Source organism: Solea senegalensis, linkage group LG12, assembly GCF_019176455.1.
Source record: "Solea senegalensis isolate Sse05_10M linkage group LG12, IFAPA_SoseM_1, whole genome shotgun sequence".
NCBI lineage: Eukaryota > Metazoa > Chordata > Actinopteri > Pleuronectiformes > Soleidae > Solea > Solea senegalensis.
Window position 1 is genome coordinate 9083032 of NC_058032.1, and position 24719 is coordinate 9107750.

At 41.5% G+C, this 24719-nt stretch overlaps 2 protein-coding genes across 8 annotated transcripts; one reads left to right on the plus strand and one right to left on the minus strand.

The window, feature by feature from the left end:
* Nucleotides 1–763: 763 nt before the first annotated feature.
* Nucleotides 764–7594, minus strand: atp1b4 (ATPase Na+/K+ transporting subunit beta 4). 3 transcript variants are annotated; one of them, XM_044039496.1, is made up of 9 exons: nt 7577–7594; nt 6725–6793; nt 5925–6141; nt 3618–3746; nt 3390–3494; nt 2844–3043; nt 2309–2365; nt 1773–1865; nt 764–1665 (listed from the first exon to the last, which is right to left on the minus strand). In XM_044039496.1, the coding sequence occupies exons 1-9, from the start codon at nt 7577–7579 to the stop codon at nt 1504–1506; spliced, it is 1035 nt and encodes a 344-aa protein (XP_043895431.1). In that variant the 5' UTR covers nt 7580–7594; the 3' UTR covers nt 764–1503. The 3 variants fall into 3 exon arrangements, with proteins under 3 accessions (XP_043895431.1, XP_043895433.1, XP_043895432.1); XM_044039498.1 differs by lacking the exon at nt 7577–7594 and adding an exon at nt 6933–7155 and having other exon boundaries at nt 6725–6790; XM_044039497.1 differs by lacking the exon at nt 7577–7594 and adding an exon at nt 6933–7130.
* Nucleotides 7595–10481: 2887 nt separating this feature from the next.
* On the plus strand, nt 10482–24494 carry tmem255a (transmembrane protein 255A). 5 transcript variants are annotated; one of them, XM_044040073.1, is made up of 11 exons: nt 10482–10590; nt 10798–10882; nt 14777–14919; nt 16407–16469; nt 17922–18011; nt 19727–19792; nt 19978–20066; nt 20276–20347; nt 21943–22111; nt 22278–22424; nt 23263–24494. In XM_044040073.1, exons 2-11 carry the CDS (start codon nt 10822–10824, stop codon nt 23404–23406), a joined length of 1044 nt encoding a protein of 347 aa, XP_043896008.1. In that variant the 5' UTR covers nt 10482–10590; nt 10798–10821; the 3' UTR covers nt 23407–24494. The 5 variants fall into 5 exon arrangements, with proteins under 5 accessions (XP_043896008.1, XP_043896007.1, XP_043896009.1 ...); XM_044040072.1 differs by having other exon boundaries at nt 10482–10882; XM_044040074.1 differs by having other exon boundaries at nt 10482–10882; nt 21949–22111.
* Nucleotides 24495–24719: the final 225 nt, after the last annotated feature.

Here is a 24719-nt window from a genome sequence, read left to right on the forward strand (position 1 = left end):
GGATTTGTTTTACCTGATTCAGTGTGTAGCTTTTGGTGATTTTCATTGTTGAACAGAAGAAACAATTTAGCCTTACTTGTACTCTGCCGCGGCCTTCATCTGAAAACAACCTCTGCCTAACAAAAACATGTCATCAAACGAATTCACTCCTGAAACATTTTCTTTTCAAAGATATTCAAACACTTCTTTGCACTTTCAATTGGACTCCAGCCAGGTTTGCGCTCGCTTTACTAGCACAAACTACAATTGTAGATCTCTACATTGACAAACCCCAAACACACAAATGTCATTGTGACTAGTAAAAAAAAACTGTAATGGTAAATCGACATAGTCAAACTTAAAAAGGTTTGGTTTGGCTGAATGCAACAGCTTTTTGTTAATATTTAAAGAGTTTGTTGTGTAGTCTTATACTTTAGGTCAAAGGGAGAGCGCTCATATTGGTATTTTGCTCCATCCTTCCGTTATTGAGAATGTGACACAGGTCCTCTATTATTTTCTGAGACTGTCTGTCACACTAAATCCACTGTATTTGTATCAATCCTGGCTTCATCAATTGCCCCAGCGTTGCCGTCATAATCCCACGAAACATCTTCAGTTCGGTCAACATGAACTGTTCCCAACACTGTCGTTGGTTACCGCTCCTGTGTGGATGAATAATTACAGTATATAGAAGAATATTACATTTTTATTACAAGAATTATGAAAAATAAGCAGTAATGACTCTACCACATACGTTATAGCGTTGTGTAAAAAGTGGAGACTATTTCACAGTACAGTATGTCTCTTTATTGATCAGTCTTGTATAGTATTCCATTTTCAAAAGCAAATATATTTTTTTTACAAAAGAAGGCAAGAGGTGGATTTATCATGAGTGTATAATTCTGCTCTATTCAAGCAAAATATACTAATATAACAGTGTATTTGCAGTCATTATGTCTTCTTTTTTTTTACTGTGTAAGTACAGTACAAGTCCTGCGTTCAGTGTTTGCATGATACATCTTTGAATTCTTACAATATACAGAAAAAGAAAAAAATATAAGGCAAAACAAATTAGTACACATTGTCACAGAAAATAAATGTGCCTCACAGAAACCATAATCTAACCAGACAAAAACAAAATACACCTAATCGACCTGTTAAGTTTTCAGTTATAATTGGATTTGCATAGCCAGAAACGCTAACTATTGGGCAGATTGTAATTTAGTGCGATTAATCTTGCTAATCATTACAAAAACATCAGACAGTGAACTTAAACTCACTCTATGCTCAGCACTCAGTTTGCTGTGGGTGCAGGTGCCAGTCGCACACTCGGGGGTTCAAAGACAGAAACACAAAAAAAAGGAGTATTTCCAACTCTCAGGGAATTTTCACAGCAGGAGACATGGATATTTAGGTGAAAGATGAGAAGAGGGTAATTACATATTTCATTAAAAACAGACAGTGTTGTTGTTTTTCATTGTACATGTTCAAGCCTCATTGTCACAAAGAGCACACATCTCTGCCTTAAGCGCCGACCTCCAAGGAGAAGGTCACGCTGCCCAGGTAGCGGTCAGTGGGTGAGTCATTAATGATGCCCTTTCCGTTCAGTTTGCACTGCACCTGGATGTGGCTGTCGTACTGCACGCTTGCAAAACGCACAGCCACCACTGGTGCAGAGTAGTTTCCCTGTGGCAGAGGAGACACACACACACACACATAGACGTGTGAGAGTTTTATTTCACAGGCTTAAACAAAGTTACTGTAAGTTATTATTCCCAGAAACTGTCACTCACATGTCTGAGCTTCCCGTAGTAAGGGTAGTACTTCAGGTCAAAAATGCTCTTCGGAAAAAACTGGACTTCTCCCAAGGCTTCTGCTGGTCCTTTCTGAAAGAGGAAAAAATCAACAAACTCACACTTGGAAAATTGCAAGTAAAGATTAGATATAGATTTGACTGGATTTGAATTTATTGATCCCTCACCTGGGGAATTCACTTAAGATAAGCTAAGATAAGATGGTCCTATTAGTCCCGCGGGAGGGCACATTTACATTGCCACAGCAGCAAAGACAGTAAAGATAAAGATAATAAAAAATAAACATGCATTTCCAAGAAAGTACAATATAAAATATTAACAATACAACTATAAGTTAGAATATAACTTATATACATTATGGGCTTGATATTTACAGTATAAACAAGGATTGAACATGAGATTAGTGTATTGAATGTGGGCAGGGGCCAAAAGTAGTAAAATATAGAAAAAAGGATGAAATATAAAAATAACATATGCAGAATGGAAACATGGAATGTTTTTGATGTTTTATGTACCTTTACTCCACAAGTCACATTTACTGGTTTACCCTCACCGGGTAAGTAACCAAGAATCTGCAGACAAGAAAAGAACATGAAGAAGAGTCAAGTCAACGAAAAAGCTTTAGCGTTTTTATGTTTTAGAGTAGTTCACTGCGAGTAGAGTTGACTGTTGTTCTTGGAATGAGATATGTATCTCAGATCCACTTTCTGATGATCAAATACATTCATCTCTGGAAATTAGTAAAAAAAAAAAAAAAACAGTTGTTGTTTTTTACGGTGAAGTGGCCCTTTAATAATGTTAAGTTCCAGAGGGTCATTACATATCCACTTCCTGTATAGGACACTGACCTGACCCATATGTTTGCAAAATCAAATGAACTCAAAGTTCAGTCTTGGCTTCTGTTTCCTCCTCCCATAAATGCCCACAAGATGTCGCTCATTGAGAAAAAGAAAAACTGTGAGCTTCAGCTGCACAGCAACACGGTGAGTGCAGGTTTTTTTTGTACTTAAAAATGTGCTGTTTTATAGTTTTTGGTGATTTAACACTTGCCCGGTTCATTCGAAGGAGAACGCATGGCCTTCCCTGAGAATAGCCATAGTGGGGGTCCTGCAGACCGGAACAGTCCCCCAACCAGGACCTCTTAAACTGACATGCTTTCCGCTCTGCGCTCTCCTCCAAGTTGTCCTGCATGAAGTATCCTGCATGTGTGCAGCGCATATTCTTCCTCTCCTGAGCGCCATCATTATACGCTGCACATGGGGATCAAGGAAGGGAGGGAGGGAGGGAGGGAGGAAGGGAGAAAAGAAGGCATAAATAAACCTTTGCAACAGCAGTGCCATGCCAGACCCAGGCCTCTGATTAAGGAAGCGGGACAAAAGCAGGGTGTGAAAAAACAGGCCAGTGAATGGCTGCACTCAGCTGACAAAGAGGCTTCTCTTCCCAGCATGCCCTGCGAGATCCAAGTGGAGGAAAAAGGGGGACAAAGGTAGTGAAGATGACGATTAACTCGTTGCGTGCCCCGCTTCACTTAAAACAAACAGAACAACCCATTTGACCCAACGCTCACAGCCCACACAACTACCAATCATGACTCACGTCGCAGATATTCATCCATTGACCTGGCGTACTTCTTCCAGGATTTGCGATCAGAGGCGTTAAAGGCGATATCGTGGCCTTGTAGATGTGGGGCCATCGTCATACCTGCCAGTGGAGACGCAGAGACAGTCAACTGTGCTGAGACTCAAAGAGAAGCCAATGACACAAGGACTGCCGAGCAGAGAGGCAGAGACAGAGGAGTGGTTTAAAGATTGGGGTTATATTTACCTGGTGGCATCACTCTATCGTTGAAGGTTGGATGGTAGGGACTAATGGACCACATGAGGCAAAACATACAGCCGCCAAACATGGCTGCGAGAAAGAGATAAAGTGCAGCGTAGAAGAGAAGGATGAGGCCTGGAAGAGACGGAAAAAAGGGGTGGAATCATTTTGATGCAGGTGACATCATCTATTTAAAGGTTTTCATTCAGATTCTGTTGGCATAATTTAAAAGATCTGATATCAATGAATGTCCTAAAAACTTGACCACGATAGTCTCACCGGAACGCAAGAGCTAAATATTACGATCACACATTTCTTAGCTGCTGGGGACGCACGATATTATTGACGCAATATCGGTATCTGCAGATATTGGCTTTAACATGTATTATCGGATATCCGCCAATATGACTAAAATAGCTACTTGACACATGACTATGAAAAATATTATGTTAATTTCACTACAGAAGAGACTAAATGACCTCTGCAGTTCAAGACGTATACATTATTGGTTATGGTAAAAAGTCCAATATCGTGCATCTCCATTTGTTACTGGGAATGCTATTGAGAAATTCATCCACACACACACACACACACACACAGCTTATCAGATGCTATACGGTTGCACTGTGTGGTCATATTCCATAAAAGGTGCATTAATGTAACTATTTTAGGGTCAAGTATTCATAGTTTTAATGATGCATCAGGTTAGAGGGATCCACATTTTGTACAAGGAACTGAATATCACTAAATGAATCGATGTTAAACTGCATCAAATCAAATCTGAATCCTGGACCTTAGTCGTGATACTGTCCATGATCAGGAGTGTCACCCAGAGTAGGTTTTTCAGACATCTCTGACGACTTTTACGTTTACTCCCTACATGTGAGGTGAACTGCACGCGCCGTTTTCTCAGCACCAGGACTGATTTCAACGACAAGAAGAAAGTGAACCAGGAAACACTGCAGACGCTGACGTTGGAACGGATTCAGAGAAGCAAGACATTCCTCACAAACTTTTTTTTAATTTGATGGAAAAAGCTATTATTACGTATCATCGTTTTTTCTTTTTTCCGTTTCTACTTAAGTCATAAACAATCAAAAAACCCTGAGAACTATGCTTGTGCGGCATCTTTTCGATTAACAGTCCATTAGCAACTAATCAAGCTAAATGTGCCCTAAATGAAATGGCTTTTGCTGTGCAGACAATTTCACAGGGGACTCGCTGCAGCCAGCCTTGCGTCCCCGGAGTCACAAAGGACTTTCTGTTTCAGCTCAGTGAGAATTCTCCCAGCTGTCCTTTCACTCTGGAACACAGTGCACCTCCGGTTGCCATCGTAGTGAAGTTCTTTTGCAGCCATAGAGGCCTGGCCAGCTCCAAGGAGCCCCAATCACCCCACTCTGGTATTGTGTCCCCTCTTACACACTCGTCTCACAAGACACACAGCACGGACTTCAACTTGGGGCCTTTCTTCGGCGGACACATGGGCCCCCCCCGCTCCTGCACAAGGGTGCACACAGTTGGTTATGTGGCTGAAATGTGAGCTTCCTAATCCTGCCTGAGATCCAGCGCTACAGCCTAAGCATCTAATAACACTCACTTCCCTTGGATTGTCTTTCCACATTCACTTGGATCATGTCTAGATCAAAGGGGTGGAAGTGGGGTGTGGGGGGGGGGATACCAAGATGCTGCTCCATCATCATTGACTCAACAAACTTGTCCAGTCTGTTGCCTCTGCCAAAACACAGCTCGCCTGCACCAGAGCTTGATTTGGCAGTGAATTCTAGGGGGGAGAAGAAAAAAAAACCCCAACATGAGCTTCTCTCTCTCTCTCTTCACGTTTCGCTTGCAACTGCGGGGCCATAAGCATGTTAGGTTCAGCGACGAGGTCGCAGAGGCTTTGGGAACGAGACAGTGGAGAGCATGGTAAGATGTAGTGGAATGTGATTCCTGGCCAATTGCGAGGCCTGGGACAGCGCACTCCCGCTGGGGACACGTCCCCAGGCAGTCTGTTTTTGTCAGGACACTTTGAATTGTCTATGCACCTATGTAAACATTAAACATGAGGACACACACACACACACAGGCACACACACACACATACACATTCACTGGATTGGAGAGACACTTCTAGAACCCTTAAGTGTCCCAGAGTACATCCTTGAAAGACATTAAACACCATTAAACTTTAAAAAAGATAATTCAGCTGTGAAACACTCCAATACATCTGTAAAAAAGAAATTGCATTATTCCAAATGTCCCCATGCCCCAAACAACACAGACCCTCTTTTCTTTTTCTCTTTTTCATCAACTCACTCCAGCTCTTTCCAGAGCGACCCATGAATTCGTTGGTCTCTGCATTCCACAGGTATGTCTTTAAGTCGGCTATTTTCTGGTGGAGCGTCCTCCTGGGTAACGGCCTGCGCTTCCATCTCTCAAAGTTCAGGTCCTCCTGCTCTAGCGGCTGGTGCTCGGCCAACTCCTCCTGCTCTTCCTCCAGCTCTTGGCCATGTTTGAGTATCACTTTGTGAGGCTGGTGAAAAGAGGGAAAAGAAGAGAAAAAGCCCTCACCACACATATTTTCTCGGCGGCTACGCTCGGCTGTCAAAAAGCTATCGACCTGTTTTTCTTTTTCAAATCACTGCAGGGGAAAAAATGGCATGCCTTCTGATCCCAAGTATGAGCGATAATATAAACTGCCAGAGCGTGCGCTGCATATTAATGAACATCGCACTGATGGTCCTGTCCCCTGTTTCTGCAAAGTATAAACCCACTGGTGACCTTTGTGGCACTCGTCGGGAGAGCTGACCTCCTGCGAGTGGACCCTCCTGCTTGGAGCAGCAGCTGCAGCTGCAGACAGTGACTCTGACGACCAGATGTTAAGTCACTGACTCTCAGGACACACAAGAGCCCGGAGGAGCTGCAGGACACTTGTGTGAGTGTCCAGAACAAGAGTGCTTGAACTTTTTTTTTGTTTTGCTGTTGAGTGTTTGAATCTGAGTTTCATAGCAGTGCTAAGAAAACCACTTGATTACTGATTTTCATTTTCATTTTCAAAAACAGTGTCATCTGCTTCACTGGACCAAGCATTTATGAGCACGGATGGCAGCACTCACCGGACGTGGTGGATGATTTTTAGGGAGCGTCTCTTCAGCTCCTCCCTCTGTGGAACTGGGCTCCATCTTCTTTACAGAGAGGGAGAGAGAAAAAAGGTACTTGTGAAATCCACGGCCTCGCTCCTTTAAACCTCTGAGTCAGTGACAGAGACACACCTGCTGAAGCTGAAAACAAAACAAGAGTTTGAAAATTTGCACACAGCCTCACCTGAGGTTTGCTTTCCAATAAACACGCTGATTAAGGCGCTGAAAAAAATCTCTCTCTCTCTCTCTGGACCCTTAGAGGACAAAAATGTGTTTTGTCAGAAAGTGTTTGGGGATTTCATTAGAAAGTTTTAGTCAAGCAGAGGGGAGCGGGTGTGCAGAACCTCCGGCAACCAGGCGCGCATGTTAGTGAATGAAGTGGTGGACAGAGAAAAAGTGAGGGTGGGATACAGAGTGAGAGTGTGTGTGTTTTTTTTTTTCCTTTTTTTGTCCCAGCCGCAGTGACGTTTGGCAGCGGCCTGGACCACAGCACTGGATTCATTCTGTACACGCACCATCGGCCATTGTCTGCTGAGCTCAAACTCCAAGTGAATTAAACCCTGAATGCAATATTTATAGCTTATATATACCCCAACGACACAGTTAAAGTTAAGACACTGTTGTTAATCACGACGCCCGCAGGCTGCTGAGTCCATCCATGTGCACAGTAACTTTTATTCATGTTGTGTTTGACTTCCACGACACAAAGGCATCATGAGCTGAGTATTAATCATCGGGTTTTTTGTTCCTGCACATACATGCATGAGAAAACTACACATACACACACACACACACATATACACATACACTCCTCCAGCAGCTACTTACCATAAGCTTCCCTCTACTGAGGTTCAAGTGGTCCTCCTCCTCATCATCATCCTCATCCTCATCATCTCTGCACTCTGGTCACGTAACATTCTGTTACCCCATGTAACTGTGGGAGTGGGGGGGAGAAAGAGGAGGAGGAGTGGGGGAAGAGTGTTTTTTTTTCTCCCTTTCTTCTTTTAAAATGAAAAGACAAATTGCGTCATGGAAAAAATCCCTTCTTTGAGATTTGCGCGGTAAACACGTGCATGCTTGTGTGTGTGCTGACCTCGTCAGGGGCCAGTCGTCCTCAGGGAGACCAAAAACCTGGTCCTAAAGAGGCAGAACCCAATGTCTGAAGGACTGGTTTAAAGTTTAAGGCAAAGGCTTGAATTGTGGTGATATATGGTTCACGTCCAGATGAATGGAAGTCGTCGCAGTGTCCCAGTAGCTGCACAAACCAGAGAAACTAAATCGAGCAGGACTTTTTGTCCTTGCAACTGATGGACTGCAGTGATTCCCAGTGTGGCTGGTGACGGTACTGCAGGTGGGCCTTGACATAATTAAAAATTAACCTGTTTTCCTTTTCTTTATTTCTTTTAAACAGTGAATAAAAACAACAACACACATATTTGTAAAAGGTAATAAGAAGTAATAAACCAAGCTAACGATTTAATCAGTCTTGTATAAAGTACCTAAAGAGGAGACTTGAGTAAAAGTCTTGAAGCAGGGGTTTGAAAGTCGGGGCCATCTGTGGCCCCCCAATCAATTTCATGTGACCTGACATGTTTTTTTTAATTATTATTATTATTATTGTTGACAGAGTAATTTTGCACAATAATTCATTTTTACTGTTCCTTATCAAAGAAACACTTTTATTTTCAAACTCTGATATATTGATAGGAATACAATTTTTGCAATAATCATGATGAAAAATTGTGATATAATTTTAAGATCACATCAACAACCTGTATAGAAATGTCCCTTTTTCCCTATTTTCAATTGACTGGCCACCTCCTGACTAGACTAGACGTTCAATGGCCCTCAAATTATTTGAGTTTGAGACCCATGGCTTAAAGTATATGACATTTATTGTTTTTAAGTATTAAATGTAATTTTCTGACAAAAAATTTACTTAAGTATTAAAAATGTGAGGAGACAGAATTTTAATAATTAACTTAATTGTGATCTCCTTAAAGTATTATATCCAGACACAACAGATACAGGCAATGTTTTAAAAACTGAAATTATGTAAACAAGCTCCCTGTCATAGTGCTGTCAACCTCCCTGTGAGTTATACGGACAAACTATTCCTATCCATCAACTGGTATGAGGGCAATTTATTAGCTGACATTGTAAAAGGTGTCAGTCAGTCTCATCCTGCGATGGCAGCTGAGGCAGGTAGACCAGTGTTTCCCAACCCTGGTCCTCAGGGAACACTGCCCTGCATGTTTTAGACACACCTGATTCAGATGAACAGCTCATTATCAGGCTTCTGCTGAGCTTGTTGATGAGCTGACCATCTGAATCAGGTGTGTTGGAGCAGGGCAACACCTAAAACATGCAGGGCAGTGTTCCCTGAGGACCTGGGTTGGGAAACACTGAGGCAGACAAGTGTTTGGCTGCACAGAAAGCTTGCAAACCACTGGGAAGTATTTCAACAAAGCCATGTGATCTGCTGAACGGGACAAGAATCCATCCAGGTGTTTGGCACCATCCTGTGTTTGAGGGCAGTAATGTGAACTACTTCTACATCACTAACTCTTCTTCTTCTGAGTTTATTTGGTAGTAATTTAGGGATAAGGCAAATTGGATGCTCTAAATTGACCTTTTGCCCTATGTCAGCTGGGATTTGGCACCAGTGACCCCGTGACCCCCTATCATGTGGAGGATAAAGTGGTAGAAGATTACAAGCAATGTCCTGTAAACATCTATATGCATAAGATGTAGTCATGTACAGTATATTATATTATACTTCATGCAGTTTTTGAAAACGTAATAGCTCTTGAATGCATCACTGTATTTTGGACAGTAGGTGGTGCTCAATCCTCACTGCACATTTTTACTCTCAAACCAGGACAAACCTAACTTCAAGCCTTTGTAACCAACTCTAAAACCTGTGAAAAATTTGAAAATAAAGTTCACTGCCCAATGCCGTGTAAGCTTCATATTTTAAATGTATTTTTTTTTTCAAACTTAAACAGCAGCAATAACCCTACAAAGATTGAAGAAAGAAAAACACAGACCAATTCATGACTATTCAATTACAATCTCAGTTGGGCCGCATTTTCAAACCAAAACATTTAGCTGGGCCATTGGGACATTTCCTGAAGCCGGTAAGCAGCAGGTGAGAACAAATTTATTTATTTAAAGTACATCAAAAACACAATAAAAGAACTAGCATTAAAATTGAGTGTGTAAAAAAGTGCACAGTATTAGCTGTAACTATTTAAAATAATATTCGGCTGCATCGCAAAGTGCGTGAAATCAAAAAGGTGAAATATATCTTTGAAATATAAGGTATGTCATATGAACCATAGGAAAAAGATTATGAAGAGCAGAATAAAAACTGTTTAAAGTTTAAAGTTAGTAAAATGATAAATAAAACAAAGAAAAAAATGGAATATCAAAATATCTATCCTTTAGCTAGCAAGCTATCATTTTAGCGAGCAATTATTTTAGCTAGCAATCTTCTATCTATCTATCTACCTATCTATCAATCTATCTATCTATCTATCTATCTATCTATCTATCTATCTATCTATCTACCTATCTATCTATCTATATTTCTATCTATCTATCTATCTATCTAAGCAAAGTACTCGCTTTAAAGCGAGAAACGAAAAGTGACGTTTATTTTTTTTTATTTTGAGTATGTTTGTGACATGCGCACATACGACCATCACCACCTCCAGCAGCAGCAGCAGCAGCAAGAGCAGCGGCGGTAGCAGCGGCAGCAACAGCAACAGAGACCCACTGTCCGACACCGACTCACCGCGAGGACTGACACCGAGAGACGCGTCAGCAGCTGCGGGCACGTGAGTGCGGCGGACCCGGGGCTGAGCGGAGAATGACACAGTGTGCGTCAGCGTCAGCAGCAGCAGCGGCGTCGGCTCACGATTATAAAACCACTCTGCTGCAACACTTTTAACACACGCACACACACAGCGACGCGAGTGTCGTTGTTTTATTTATTTATTTATTTCCTTTTTTTTAATCTTTTTTTTTTCCATTTTTGTGAAAAGCTGGTGCACTCAGCTGCACACAACATGCCTCCTCCGCCGCAGAGTCTTCAATCCAGCGGATTGACCCTGTCAGAAACAAGCATGGGTAAGTGTGTGTGTACGTGTGTGTGTGCGCGCAAGGTCAACGGTGTGTGTCTGTCTGCAGCCTCAATTCAATCACATTACACTCGCCTTTTTTTCCTCCTTTTTTTAAACCACACACACACTGCGGTTCTTTTATTGACCACATCTATTTTTGTATATGTATGTATGTAGGTATGTAATAATAGCACGTATACAGTAAGGATTATAATTCTGACATGTATTATGACTGTATTATTGTCTTCCCCTGCCTCAAAACAAGACAAAAACAGTGGTTGTTGCATCATCACCATCCTCCTCCTCCCTTCCTCCTCCTCCTCATCATCGGTCTTCTCTGTGGCTCAGGCCGCATCGCGTCACTGCAGGTGTGGTGTTAGATACATATGACAGTGGGAGTCAGTGCATGCCTTTGTCCATAAAACCAAAGCATCAAACAGGTTATTCTTGTGGATGTGTGTGTCACTGTCTTGCTTGCTGCTGCTGCTGATCCTCAGTGTCTTCAAACCTGTTATTCCCTGAAAGACAGAGTTGATTATGATCTTTTAGACCTGCAGGCTCTTTGATTTAGTGATAAAAAAAAGTCTTCTGTATGTATAAAATTTGCTGGAACAGTTAGAGAATCTAAATGTTGGCAACAATTAACCAATTAGTTACTAATTAGTTAATACACAGCTCCTTATATAGACATGCTGGGCGTGTGTGTGTTTTTAAAGGTCACATTTTCATGCTTTATGAAACGCATCTTTCCGTGTTCTTATGTGTTGTTGAGTCAAAGTTATGATTCATTTTATGTCGCATATTTTTTCCAGGAGTATAGCGATGATTCTGCAGCGGTCACAAAATAGACCGATTTTCTTTTAATTTTTGTTTGTAAAAACGAGCCCAGCGCTTTGAAATGTGACACATTTCCAAATTTCACAAATTCAAATTGGAGTACTTTTTGCTCAGGTGTGTTTTATGTAGTTGGTGAAAACAGAAACAGAAACAGAAACAGAAATAGAAATAGAAATAGAAACAGAAATAATTTCATCAGATTGCCTATAGATAATGCTGAAAAAAAGGATACAAGACACTCTATTGCACATTCTGTTAAACAGAGCTGCAAGTAACGATTTTTTTTCATAACCGATTAATCTGTCGATTAAGTCATTGTGTGGTCCATAAAATGTCAGAAAAATTTTCTTTTTCGTTTTGTCCACAAACCAAAATTATTCACTTTTAATGATTTCTTTGTTATGTGGAGCAAAGAAACAAAGACAACATTCACATTTAAGAAGTTGAAACATTCAGAAATTGTTTTAATAGTGAAAAGCTTCAAACCGATCAATCGATTATCAGAATAGTTGACGATTACTTTAGCAATTGATTAATCAAGTATTTTTTTAGCTCTACTTATACTGTCAGTCAGTCAGTCATCATCTAACCGCTTTATCCTCCACCAGAGGGTCGCGGGGGGTGCTGTGCCAATCTCAGCTACATCGGGCGATAGGCGGGGTACACCCTGGACAGTTCGCCAGTCCATCGCAGGGCCACACACAACTAGAGACAAACAACCATTCACTCTCACACTCACTCCTACGGTCAATTTAGAGTGTCCAATTTACCTAATCCCCACATTGCATGTTTTTGGACTGTGGGAGGAAGCCGGAGAACCCGGAGAGAACCCACGCACACACGGGGAGAACATGCAAACTCCATGCAGAAAGGCCCTTGTTCCAACCGGGGCTCGAACCCGGGTCTTCTCGCTGCAAGGCGAGAGTGCTAACCACTACACCACCGTGTGGCCCTACTTTTACTGTATCCTCTGTATATATTGTATGTTTTAATAAAAGTGCCTAAGTGCTCTGTGTTCTAAGGCTTAAATAAATGTAGTATATAAATAGAATGAGCTGCAACGATAAACTGTGGCATAATTAAGTCAAAGTCGTTGGACTACACTGTCACACGGTGAGTGACGTCCCCAGAGGTAACGATAGCAATGATTGACAGCTACCCATCATTCCTGTTAGTGAGGATATTAATGACAAACAGTGCTATGGCATCATAAAGGAATTATCCTATAGTGGGGGCGGAAAAATGTGAGAAGAAAATGTATCATCTGGAGGGTTAGTAGGAATCTCTCCATCGTAGTTTGGCAAACTAGGGGCCCCCAGAACAGCGCCTTGCATAGGGCCCCAACAAAGATGGAAACGGCCCTGATTTCTTTGCTCCTCTATGACCAAAAACTTCAAAAATCACTGCAAATAATATATGGTGTTACTGTCTGTTGACCATTCAACATGAGCAGTTGATAAATTCATCAGTGTGTAACAGTGCAGAATTGACAGATATTTTCATGTGATACTTTCCCTAATCTGTCAGTTTGAGATTAAAACTTGATGAGATGTGATGTCAAAATAGAGAGATTTATGATGAATTTCATCTGCAAAACAAACTTCAACAACAACATTACCGCACATTACATGTGCAATTAAAATGAACACAATCGCATAGGAAATGGAGTCTCGTCACAGTGTAATTGTTGTAAATGAAAACACCAGAGAAATGCTTTCTCCTTTCTCTGACTGTGGTAAAGAACAACTTTTTCAACTGCATTTATCCACGCAATGATAAAACAGGAAAAATGGGGCGGCATTGTCTGTTACTGTGATGACAGCCATTTTTCTCAGGTGGTACTTGTTATAAACGTTTTAAGAACCACAGTCTCTCTGCACAGTGCATTGCACAGATCGTGTCTTTGCAGCACAGCCGGTGGAAGGCGAAACTCTCTTGTGTCACGATTTGTTCTGATTTGCAGTCTGACCTCTCCTGAAATGAACTTGTGAGGGAAAATAGTAAAGACTCTGGAGTCTCAGGTTGTTTCCCACCAGCCACCGGATTCAATTTTAAAGTCTCACGTCACTGAAAAAGGCCCAGAATATCAGACAAAAAGACAAGATTCTCTCTCTCTTGAAATGACCTTCACACAGCTCTCATCCAAGAGGCTTCGTAAGTTCTGACTAAAGCTCCTTTTCTGGTCCCAGCTTCCCTCGCCTCACCAGTCTGGCGATGTCACGCATAGTGTCGCCTCAGCTCAGCTCGCTTGGAACCTCACCAGAGCAGGTACTAAAAAAAGTACCAGGTACCAGGTACTATGCTAGTGGAAACGCAACTTAATCATGCTGTGCCGTGCCGAGGTAAGGTGAGGTGAGGCGAGCCGGTGGAAACATGCCATAACTAGTGAGAAGAACCAGGTAGTTTTAACCTCTGTGGCTGATACCGGATCGAGGGAGTCGTTAAATTGAAACAATGCAGATTGTTCACTCCTCCCAGTTTTAGGTTGTTGGTTTCACCTGGGACAAGGTGTTTGTTTATGAGGTGGAACAATAACTATTTCACTCTGTAAACATATGTATGATGCAAAATTAATCCATTAATAAGAAAACACACAGAAATAACTATTTATAACTTGATATGAAGTTATAAAGACTTTGAGACGTCTGGACCACAAATATTGATATGTACGACCACAGAGAACAGAGTGCTGTAATTATATGATCGACCTCTCGGTGCATCAGGCCACCACATCCAACTTTTATTAAACTTACTGTTAGTTTTTCTTTATGTTATAAGCACATTTTTCATGAGACCAGATCTTAAAATGTGGTTCAAAACATTAACTCAAGTTGATATAAAGCTTCAGCAGCTTTGACATCACCTGTTGGTAGTTCCTTGTTGAGCAACTGAAGATCATTTTACTCTAAAAAGACAAACTTTTATAAGTGAAGAAAAGATGTTTTCCAGAGTCTGTTTCCATTGTGAATCTCTGTAACGGCTTGTCGTGACATCAGCAGGCTCAGTGTCTCATCTTACACCACTGTGACACCAGAGTAATGTCTGCTGATTTGCTGTCTTGCAGGATCCTTTAAGAGGAGGAAGAGGAAATCCATTATAGTGACGGTGATGCTGCTAATTGTGTCTGTGCTCATCCTCATCTTTGGCCTGGCTGCGACGACCAGGACGCAGAACATCACAGTGGGCGGCTACTACCCGGGAGTCATTGTGAGTGAGCCTTCACACCTCCACAGCATCATCAGCAGCAGCAGCAGCAGTAACCATAGTAACAGTAGTAGTAGATCCGTTCTCTGTCAGAGTTCCTCAGAAGTGCGAGGAGAGTGTGAGTGTCTTCCTGCTCCTGGACTCCTGATGAATCTAATTACTGTACGTCCCCGAAGGGTGAATTTCCGCCACATTCATTATTCAGCATCGCTGTCATTAGAGGCTGAGTGAAAGTAAAGCATCTCAGTCCGTAAATTTGTTTTCTTCGCAGCACTCAGCTTTTAAGGCTTTGGCTTTAAGACACAGAAAGCCACGAGGAAATCAGTCGCCGTGTGACGACGCATGTGATGACTTCAACCTGACATTTTCAGGGAATTAGTGTAGTGATAGAGAAATTAATAGTCCTGTATAAAGCACCTTAAAGGGATACTTAGTAAAGTAAAAGTACAAGTATCTTACCAGTAAATGACTTTGGTAGAAGTTGAAGTCACTTTATATTATTATTTAAGTAAAAGTCTTAAACGTAAGATTTATAAGTAAAAATACCAAAAGAGTGAGGATTGAGCCATAGTGGCTTAGTGGTAGGGTGAGTTGTCTTTCAACTGGAAGGTTGTGGGTTCAATTCCTGGCTCTGCTAGTCTATATTTGTCCTTGAGCAAGACACTTAACCCCATGTTGAAGTGTGTGAATGACAAAACTGTAGTGTAAAGCAGCTCATCAAGACTAGAAAAGCTCTATATAAATACAGACCATAATACCAACTCTTCTTCTTCTTTCGATTTTATTTGGTAGGAACGAGTAACAAAGAGAGTTGGAGGAAATATAGTGGAGTAAAAGTAAAAGTTGCTCGTAGTATAAACAACAAAATAAAGTACAGATACGTATGTGAACTTTGTACGTAAGAACAGTAAATGTCATATACCTTAAGACTTTTACTTAAGTGATATTATAGAAAGTGACTTCGAATTTAAGGTACTTTATATAAGACTATGTAAATGATTTCTAAAACAAAATATTACTCATATCTTCATATATGTTTGAATGTTTTTGAGTTTAAATGGTGATGTACATCATTTGAATTCCTCTTAACTGATACATACAATTGATCTTGATGTTTGTCCTGTTTCCTCTGAGCTGATAGTGACTCTCTCTGGTTGTGAAAAGATTCTGTGTTGTATTTGGCAGGAGATCAGTTTTTATTTTATATGTGAATTTTAAAGTGCACAGGTCCACTAAGTCATAAAAGTTTAATGTCTGTAGGTTCAGGAAAAACGAATTATTCGGTTCATTGTAAGCAGAGTTGGTGTTGATTCATATGATGGAAAAAAAGAGCAGATTTGTTATTTGTTTAAAAATAACTTGCATATCATTTACATCTATGTACATTCTTTGCTTTTTTTTTTTCTTTTTTTTAAATCTTGAAATAAATATGAAATCAAGGCTTCAATTTGATAAATGCTCTCATCGATATTTTCTCTGTCTGTCTTCAGCTGGGCTTTGGATCTTTTCTGGGAATTATCGGCGCTCATTTGATAGAGAACAAGAGGCAGATGGTAAGAGGATTTATATTACCTCCGTGCGTCAAGATCACCCGCGCTGCTTTGTGTCTCCATGTCTGCACAGTCGCACAGCACTGTTATCAAACCTCGCTCTTTGAGAGTCTGCGTTACTTTGATTATGTTGTTAGTGTGACCGTGTCTCGGGCCTGATGAGGTTTCTGTTGTGTGTCAGTCCAAGTGTCCCGAGAGGTGCAGTCAGAAATAGAAGTCGGGTGTAAGTGGAGGAGGAGCGATCTCCACAGTGGAATGTGGAGAAGGAAACTGCAGAGGAGAGGAGAGGAGTGGGCAGGAGGGCAAAGTGAAGAATGAGTTTGTATCATGACACCTTTCCCATAAGTCGGCAGGAGTTTAGAATCCTGGGGTCACAAGGACGACACGCAGGACATGCTCCGCCGATATGTTGTGTCCCATAAAATGTTATTGTGTTGTTTTTGTTTATGTTACTGAAACAGTTGATCATTGAAAAACAACTCTGATTACTGAGATAAATGTTCCCCTCTGGATTTTGGACAAATATTGGTCAAAATATCGATTTGGTGATATGTTGTCGTCCTTCCTCGTGCAATACAATAATTGATATTTTAATTAACAATTTAAGGCGCTCTAAAGTAAACAGTCCCTGCCAGTTTCACTCACCGGGCCTCACTACCTTGGGTGGAAGTTACCTGCCTGCAGAAGATGGAGTTTACAGTGGGATAGCTGAGTTAACGTTAAGAGATGCCCCACTCACGTTCAATACATAGAGTTTATGCACTTTGTTGATTCCGACCTGTACTGTGGCAACATCTCCAATGTTGGCCTAAGACGTTTGCACAGTACTGTAAATCCCCACATTTTATCATCATTAGTGATTGGTCTGATGTGACATTAACTTTTTTTTTCCACATGACAGAATACAGTACTGTTTAATATTAGTGTGGCAGAAAATAATGCCTTGATGGAGGGCCGTGTCATTCAGAGGAAGGAAACCGGTTTTGAAAATAAAATAATAATGATTGTCAGTATGTTTTAAATCACGCCTTGCTGGGAACCTCGAGCCCTGGATGTTTTGGCATAACTCGCTGTCATGGCACGACTTGCTGATGCTGACGGTGTTGCGTCAGTTGCCCTGCCTGCCCCCCCCCCACTGAGCTGGGGTGGCTGCGGACAGGGTGGGGTGATGTGTAATTGAATACATGCTGCTGCCTTTCATTGACTAGTGAAAGTGCCTATAAAGAGCTGGGAACTGCGCCAGCCTTAAACACTGCTGGAGCTGGGTGACAACCATAGTGCTGTGACTCTGCTGTCCATTACCACGTCCCTCTCCCCTTCTGCCCTGCCCTCCCATTCACAGGATTCATACTCAGTGCACATTAGTATTGTGAATGTAACCCATTACTATATAGTCTCCTGGAACATTAAAATCGCGATATGAAGAATGATGTCGCGCTCTGTTTCCTTTCACAGTTAGTGGCATCCATTGTCTTCATCAGTTTCGGAGCGGTGGCTGCCTTCTGTTGTGCGATCGTTGATGGAGTCTTTGCTGCGAGGCACATTGTAAGTATCACTGTATAAGTTGTCTACTTATTTAACTTCGCTGATAAATTATGGATTACGCATAAACACTCGTGCTGCCCCATATGACAAGCTTATTAATCAATTCCGATCCCATTAAAGCTTTATATAGTCTGTCTACATTGGACGTATAGTAAAACATATGCGCGTCTACACAAGGCCATTGCTCACATATGATGGAGTGAAGCAGCTGCCACACCCTTCCCAGAAAGACAAATGAATTTTGTGGTACGGGGAGATCATTCCCTGTGACGCAACGTACATAAAATACTAACTAACCGCTAATGCACTCTTAAAACAATCATGCCAAAATGAATTAGGGCTGGGTGAAAAGGCAGAGCAACACCATTAGCAGGTTTTCATTTTCCAATGGAATGGAAAATCTTCCTTTCTGTACACTAAACTGTTACGTTGATACAAAAAAAAAACAACAACATTGAGTGAAGTTGGCTGTGGGTTTACGTTGTCATTTTTATGACTTGAGTATAGTAAGCTACATTTCTGAATATATCTTCTTAATCTAAATCAGACTTCACTTTGGTAAAATCAAACAAGCCTCTCTTTCTCCCTGAATACATACATGCAACATAGCAATGCAAATGGCAGGTTTCACCATGGTTTTCACCATCGTAACTTTGGCTGTAATAGTAGTGACCTAAACGTATTAATATATAATTCGCTGCTATAATACTGACATCAGCAGACAGTCAATATTCAGACCACTTTAGAGTGAATGAAGTTAAGCGTCACAAGTGACTGATCTCTGTCGGGATTTAAATTATGAACTACTCTGGGGAATTAGAATGCCTTTGGAGAAAACACAGCAAGGGTGAAAGAAACACTGGTCCCTGGAGTCTGCATCCACTCAAATAATCCTGATTGTGGTTGTATGAGTTCCTGACACGTCGCATCACCTTTGCCAGGCACCAACCTGACACACAAAAGCTCTCCCTCACTGGAAACATGGAGGGGACACAATGAAAAACTGGACTCTGGCACTTTCCACGCCAAAGTCCATAGAGAAAACCAGCATTTTAAGGAGCTGTTTTTCCTACTAATGCTTCGTTTGAACAAAACCTTCTTTCTGTGTGCTGTGATGTAAAATCACTGATTATATCTTTGGACTTAGGTGCAGGGGGTGAGAAGTTTGTCAGTTAGACAGAAAAGGCCGTCAAACAGTGAGATCAAACAGCAAACAACAAACAGTAACTCGCACAACCTTACTTGAAATAACTTGGACTATCCCTTTGAAGATGGGAGCATGGAACAATTATGGCGTGAATCCTAGTCGCTATTGCTATAGTTAAGTAGACTTAAAATGAACTGTACACAAATGCAGTACTGTGCAAAATGTCTGAGGTCATTATAGCAATGTTTTAGCCATGTTATAATGTCCTTACAGTTTTAAATAAGAACAGTTTGTTGATAAGTGTGACTTATCCTCACACTTGAACAATAACACAACCACGTCTCTCTTAATTAAACCTGGAGTAGAATCCTAATTAACATTATTTACTAAAAACCTGTGTTTGTTCTACTATTTCATGTCGATAAATATCTGCTGTGAAAAGGGGTCTTTCAGTCACATCACTGCAGTCCAACTGCCAGTGATCACAGTATTTGTGAGACATAAGAGCAACAAAGGTGAGAGCTTTCTGCAGCATGCTGTTCATCACTGATGTTTCATGTCCTTGCAGGACCTCAGGCCTCTGTATGCCGGTCGTTGTGAGTATCACTCCAGTGAGACAGCATCTGAACGTGACGTAAGACACACATTTTTCATTCAACTTCTTTTTAAATATCACAGAAATCATCAATTCCTCGTCAGTGTGTTATAGTCTGGACTTGTACTCTGTGTCTGCTGTAAGCTGTCAAGCCAGAACAGTGTGTTCAGGGTTCAGTGGAACCAAACAAAATAAATGGGATTGTAAAAATGTTTGACCTTCAGGTTCACTGTCAGACATCATCTCGCACGTCCTGTAACCTGCGGGTGAAGAGCAACACCTGTTACTGCTGCGACCTCTACCACTGCGGGAAGTGAGTACGCCGAGCGGTCGAGCTCGCCTCAAAATAATGTTGTCGCAGTGGCTACTTGCTCTGGCTGTGTTGCTGTGACTGTGTGGATCTCTGATATGTGCGTGCGTGTGTGTGTGTGTGTGTAGCGCTGTGCCGTTTTCTGTGGGAGATTATTTTTATTTGCACTGCAGCGTACAAGAATGTTTATTTTCTTTTAACCTTTGTTTCAGAGAACATCCTCTTATGGGACTTCAGAATAAAGATGTTTTGAAAAAGTTTAGGAAATCATCCATGATTTGGAAGTAGGTCCCTTTTTTCCTAGACCCATTCATACTTAGCGGTTTATTTTTGATAAGTGATATTAAGTGCTTTTTAATGTGACCCCGTGATATAAGTGTGTTCTTAAAATGGTAGGTCAAGTTTTTTTCGCAGTATGGTTGTGCGAGAGACTAACACATCATCAAAATTTACTTTGCTGGGTGTAAAAACTGCTATTAGCCACCAAGGTCCATGGAGAAAATCAGTGATTTTACATCACAGCGTACGGGAGTTGTTGATCACTGATGCCGCTTTTCCACCACATGGTCCTGCCACGCCACGCCTCGGCACGGCTCGACTCTACACGGTTTGGTTGGTTTTCCATTACAATATAGTACCTCCTCAACGTGGGCGGAGTCATCACAGCACTCATCAAGTGCCGTGACTTTGTTTTATGCGCGACACAAATTAGTGACTAGTGACTTGTAAAGCAGTTGTCCTCAATCATTAGAATCAGACTCCTCTGAGATTTTACATATTTCCATGCTAAATGTTGGAGATTCAGGATTTTTAATTCTTTTAATGGATCTACAGTTCGGCATTGTTCATGTGAAGTCATTAGACTTTATTTTTTTATTTAAATTTTGATTTGTTACGTAGCACAGAAAGGCAGTATCAGGAGGTGGGCGTGGCAACTCAGTGTGGCATGCAGGTAGAGTGAGACAGGCTAATCAGGAGAGTCAGAGCACCTGAGGAAGTTTTGATTAGGAGGATCTCTTGGGCAGATGAAGCTCTTTTGTCTGCCAGAGTCGAGCTGGAGAAATGTGTGTGAGACAATGCTGGGGTGGCAACTGAGATGAGTTGGAATGGTTGATATAACTATTAATAATAATTATTAACAATAATAATAATTATTATTATATTATTTGAATCTGATTTAATGAATTCACTTTGTTTGTAAATAGAAGCAAGGGAGGTAAAATCATTTAATGCACTAAATATACTAAAGGTTATTAATTGTAATTTCATTCTTAAAATTAAATCTGTTTAAAAAAACAGATCCTAAAGAGACTTGTTTAGATCATTTATTAGACAATACACTGTATTATTAAATAGTATAAATTTATTTTCACTCTTTAGATTTTACGCCGGGACAATGAAGTGGAAAAGCTGCAACTCTTTAAATGTGTGATCATGTGACTTTGGTGTTTGTGTTTTATGTCACACCAATCTAGATTATCTGCTCCCAAAAATGCAGATTTTCTTCATGGACTTTGGTGCAGGAGAGTGAGCACTCCAAAAAAGCTCATTTAACCACACTTTAAAAAAAAACTTGAGCTGTCAATTTAAGGTGCCATTTCCTGTGCACATTGTGTTTGCATTCATCCATGTTGTCCTCTGTGTCTCCCTGCTCTAGAGCAGTGTCTTTTACACGTCTCCTCTCAGATTGAAACTAAAATAATTCTGAGCTTTTTGAGCTTTTACAACCATAAACTTAAAGCCTGTCTTATGTCCTGTCACTGTGTCTCGATCACAAATGCTCAGAGCCTGCTGCGGTGGATAATGTTACTTCAAAAACACTGTCCAGTGACTTTTGTGGCTTGACTGTAGGCTGTCTCCCTTTCTGTCCCACCCACTGGACTAGCCGTGTCGAGGTGCTCGGAGGCTACCATGCGTACACGGACGTGAGCAGCTGCCAGGACGTGGTTTACCTCTATCACCTGCTGTGGTCTGCTACCATTCTCAACATTGTGGCTCTCTTCCTGGGCATCATCACTGCTGCAATCCTGGGAGGCTTCAAGGACATGGTGAGTCAAGGGACTCATTCATAAAACCACAAGGATATCTTGAGCCCATGTGTGAAAATGAGCCTGGTGTGATGTGAATGACCCATTGATCAGCGTTAGATGACATATGAAAACAAGACTGAACATGTAAACTTGTTTGTGTATTGATTGATTGTTACATTTTCAGACTCCCTCTCCTGCCTCGGAGAGCTCATCCGAACCAGAGGCCATTGCAGCTCCTCTCACTTCAGAGCCTCCTCCACCCACCACTTCTCTCAACTCATATTACAACAACGCCCCCTGCCTGCCTCCTTATACTGCCTATGACCTGCAGGTACGGCTCCTCATGCAGTTTTCAGTTTTGTATTAGTCTCACTCGACTTTGGGAATTGAGACAAGAGCAAAACAGACAGAGGAGACCAACATGAGCCAAGTTAAGTGCCAGTAGTTGATAAAGAAACCATTATAGAACAATAAAATAACATGTAAAATTAAATTTAGTTCCAAAGCTACATAAAAGGGGGAAAAACTAAAATGTTAAAGTCTGACAGCAGATTTGGAGTGGCAAGGTTGTGCATAAACAACACTTTGATGTCAACAGAGTAAACTCTCCTGCGAGGACACGTTCAGAAGAAAGTTGAAAAAACTACCTCTACAGAAAGTTTTTACTTTGTTCCTTCTTACGCTTTTTTTGTTTTCGCAACGACTGACAGACATAAGTCCCCCGTGACACACTCTCTCTGCGCAGCAATGAGCACATAAAAACCATTCAGGAACGAAAACTGTAAACGGCTGATGTGCATGTTTTTGAGGTATCGATCAGCAGAAATGTAATATGATATTCAACGTGATATTTTCCTAAGTGTATGTACGCACCTGAAACTTATAAAATACTTTGTTGAAGATGCTGAGTAGCTCTTCTGGTAGAAGTGGTTTCCCTGGGGTGGTTAAATTTTGCATGAATCTACATTTATTTATTTATTTATTTATATATATGTCCCAGAATTGATGATCCAAACACTGGCTTAAGAGAGGGACTGTAGGGCACAGATCTGTGCCCTACTGCATACACTCACAAACTGATCGTTATTTATTACTAAACAACATCCAGGACTCAATCTGAAACTCTTAACCGTTGCCATTGTGTAACCTGTGTCACGCGGTTCCCGCAGGGCTCCTTCATGTTCCCTGACTCTGCTGGCCTGTCAGATGACTCCCAGTCTGGAGCCAGCCACCTGTGGCCCACGATGGTGCCACCACGTTACTCCCCACCTCACAACCATCCAGAGGAGAAGCCCCCACCGTACAGCCCGTAAGGCGGACCTCCATCAAAGAAAAAGAAAAAACACCTGAACTGACATCAGCACATGGTGTTGGACACTGAATGAGTAGTTTGAATTGCACAGAGCCTGTGGGCTTTTTTTGTCACAGTCGTGCAGAGCTGCAGTGAACGATGGCCTCAGAGAACACTGACTGAACACTGAGTTCAACCCTAAACTAAGGAGCACATGCCTGTCTTCCAGGGCATCACTCACACACACTCTCTGGCCTGCATTGTTTGTATATGTGTGTGTGCGTGTGTGCACATACACACGAAGAGAGACACAAACCAGTTCAAAGCCATGACTGTTTACACATCTGTCTGCCTTAATGCAAAAAGGACTTCCAGCACGGCAGCACCTGGATGTAGTCTGTGCTCTCCTCTCCAGCTCAACAAGCTTTATATTTACCTTTAATTACAACATAAAGTCAGCGGTCCCTGCCTCAACTGGACCCGAGGACGCGGACCCATCAGCGCAGGCAGATCAATACAGTTTAGACGAGCACTTTGTTATCTGTCCTGAATCTGGATCAGGTAGAATTCACTGAAGTGTAGAGTTGTAAGCCCCAGCAGTGCAGTCCATAGTGTCACTGTCTATTATCACAGGTGAAGTTAGCAGTCGTGGAGGTCGTACACACTCCTCTAATGTATGTGAAGTAGTATAATATACAGATGCTCCTTTAGCAGCTAGGCCTAAGGTATGGTATCTATTTATCGACTTAAGAATATTCTGACCAATATGCGGTGAACCTTGCAGAGCAGTGTTACTGAAGAAGTGTGAGCTATTCTACAGTAGTTGTTGAGGCAAATACACCGAAGTCACACTCTGAAGCTCATTTATTGTGTTCCCCACCGACAGCTGCGCAGCAGGAGAGCAGATCTGTTTCCCCTCGCTCTCTCTGTGTCTGAAGTACTTACGTCTTTTCTTTGTCACAAAAAAATACAAAAACGATCACCGGTAAAGCTGAGTGTGAACAATCAGTGCTGGATTCACTGAAGGTTCATGGAAGTGTGCATCTCATCGGCTTTAGTCCGTCTCCATCATAGTTTTGTCTTGCCATTAAAAGTCTTTTGTGTAACTCACATGCGTTTATTGTTCCGCCTCCTCCACTATGATGCAGAATGAAATGTCTGTGGATGAGTTGACCAATAATCTTGGCCACATCCCTCTTGTGCCACCATGTGGTTGAGTTTGTGAATATCTTATATTTTGGTCAATAGTTGGAAGAGCTACCAGCTGTAACTTAGTTTATATGTTGGCAGTTTCACATTAGTTTCTAGTTTCATTTTTAAGTGTGGTTGTATGAA

Bases quoted from the DNA above. Each gene is read 5' to 3' on its own strand.
- atp1b4 (XM_044039496.1), bottom strand. The intron at 3,495-3,617 runs GTAAATATAACC...CTCCACTGGCAG, and splicing joins CGATAGAGTGATGCCACCAG to GTATGACGATGGCCCCACAT. The intron at 1,866-2,308 runs GTACATAAAACA...TTCCTCTTTCAG, and splicing joins ATGTGACTTGTGGAGTAAAG to AAAGGACCAGCAGAAGCCTT.
- tmem255a (XM_044040072.1), top strand. From the start codon at position 10,822: ATGCCTCCTCCGCCGCAGAGTCTTCAATCCAGCGGATTGACCCTGTCA. The intron at 16,470-17,921 runs GTAAGAGGATTT...TTCCTTTCACAG, and splicing joins TAGAGAACAAGAGGCAGATG to TTAGTGGCATCCATTGTCTT. The intron at 19,793-19,977 runs GTAAGACACACA...TTTGACCTTCAG, and splicing joins AGACAGCATCTGAACGTGAC to GTTCACTGTCAGACATCATC.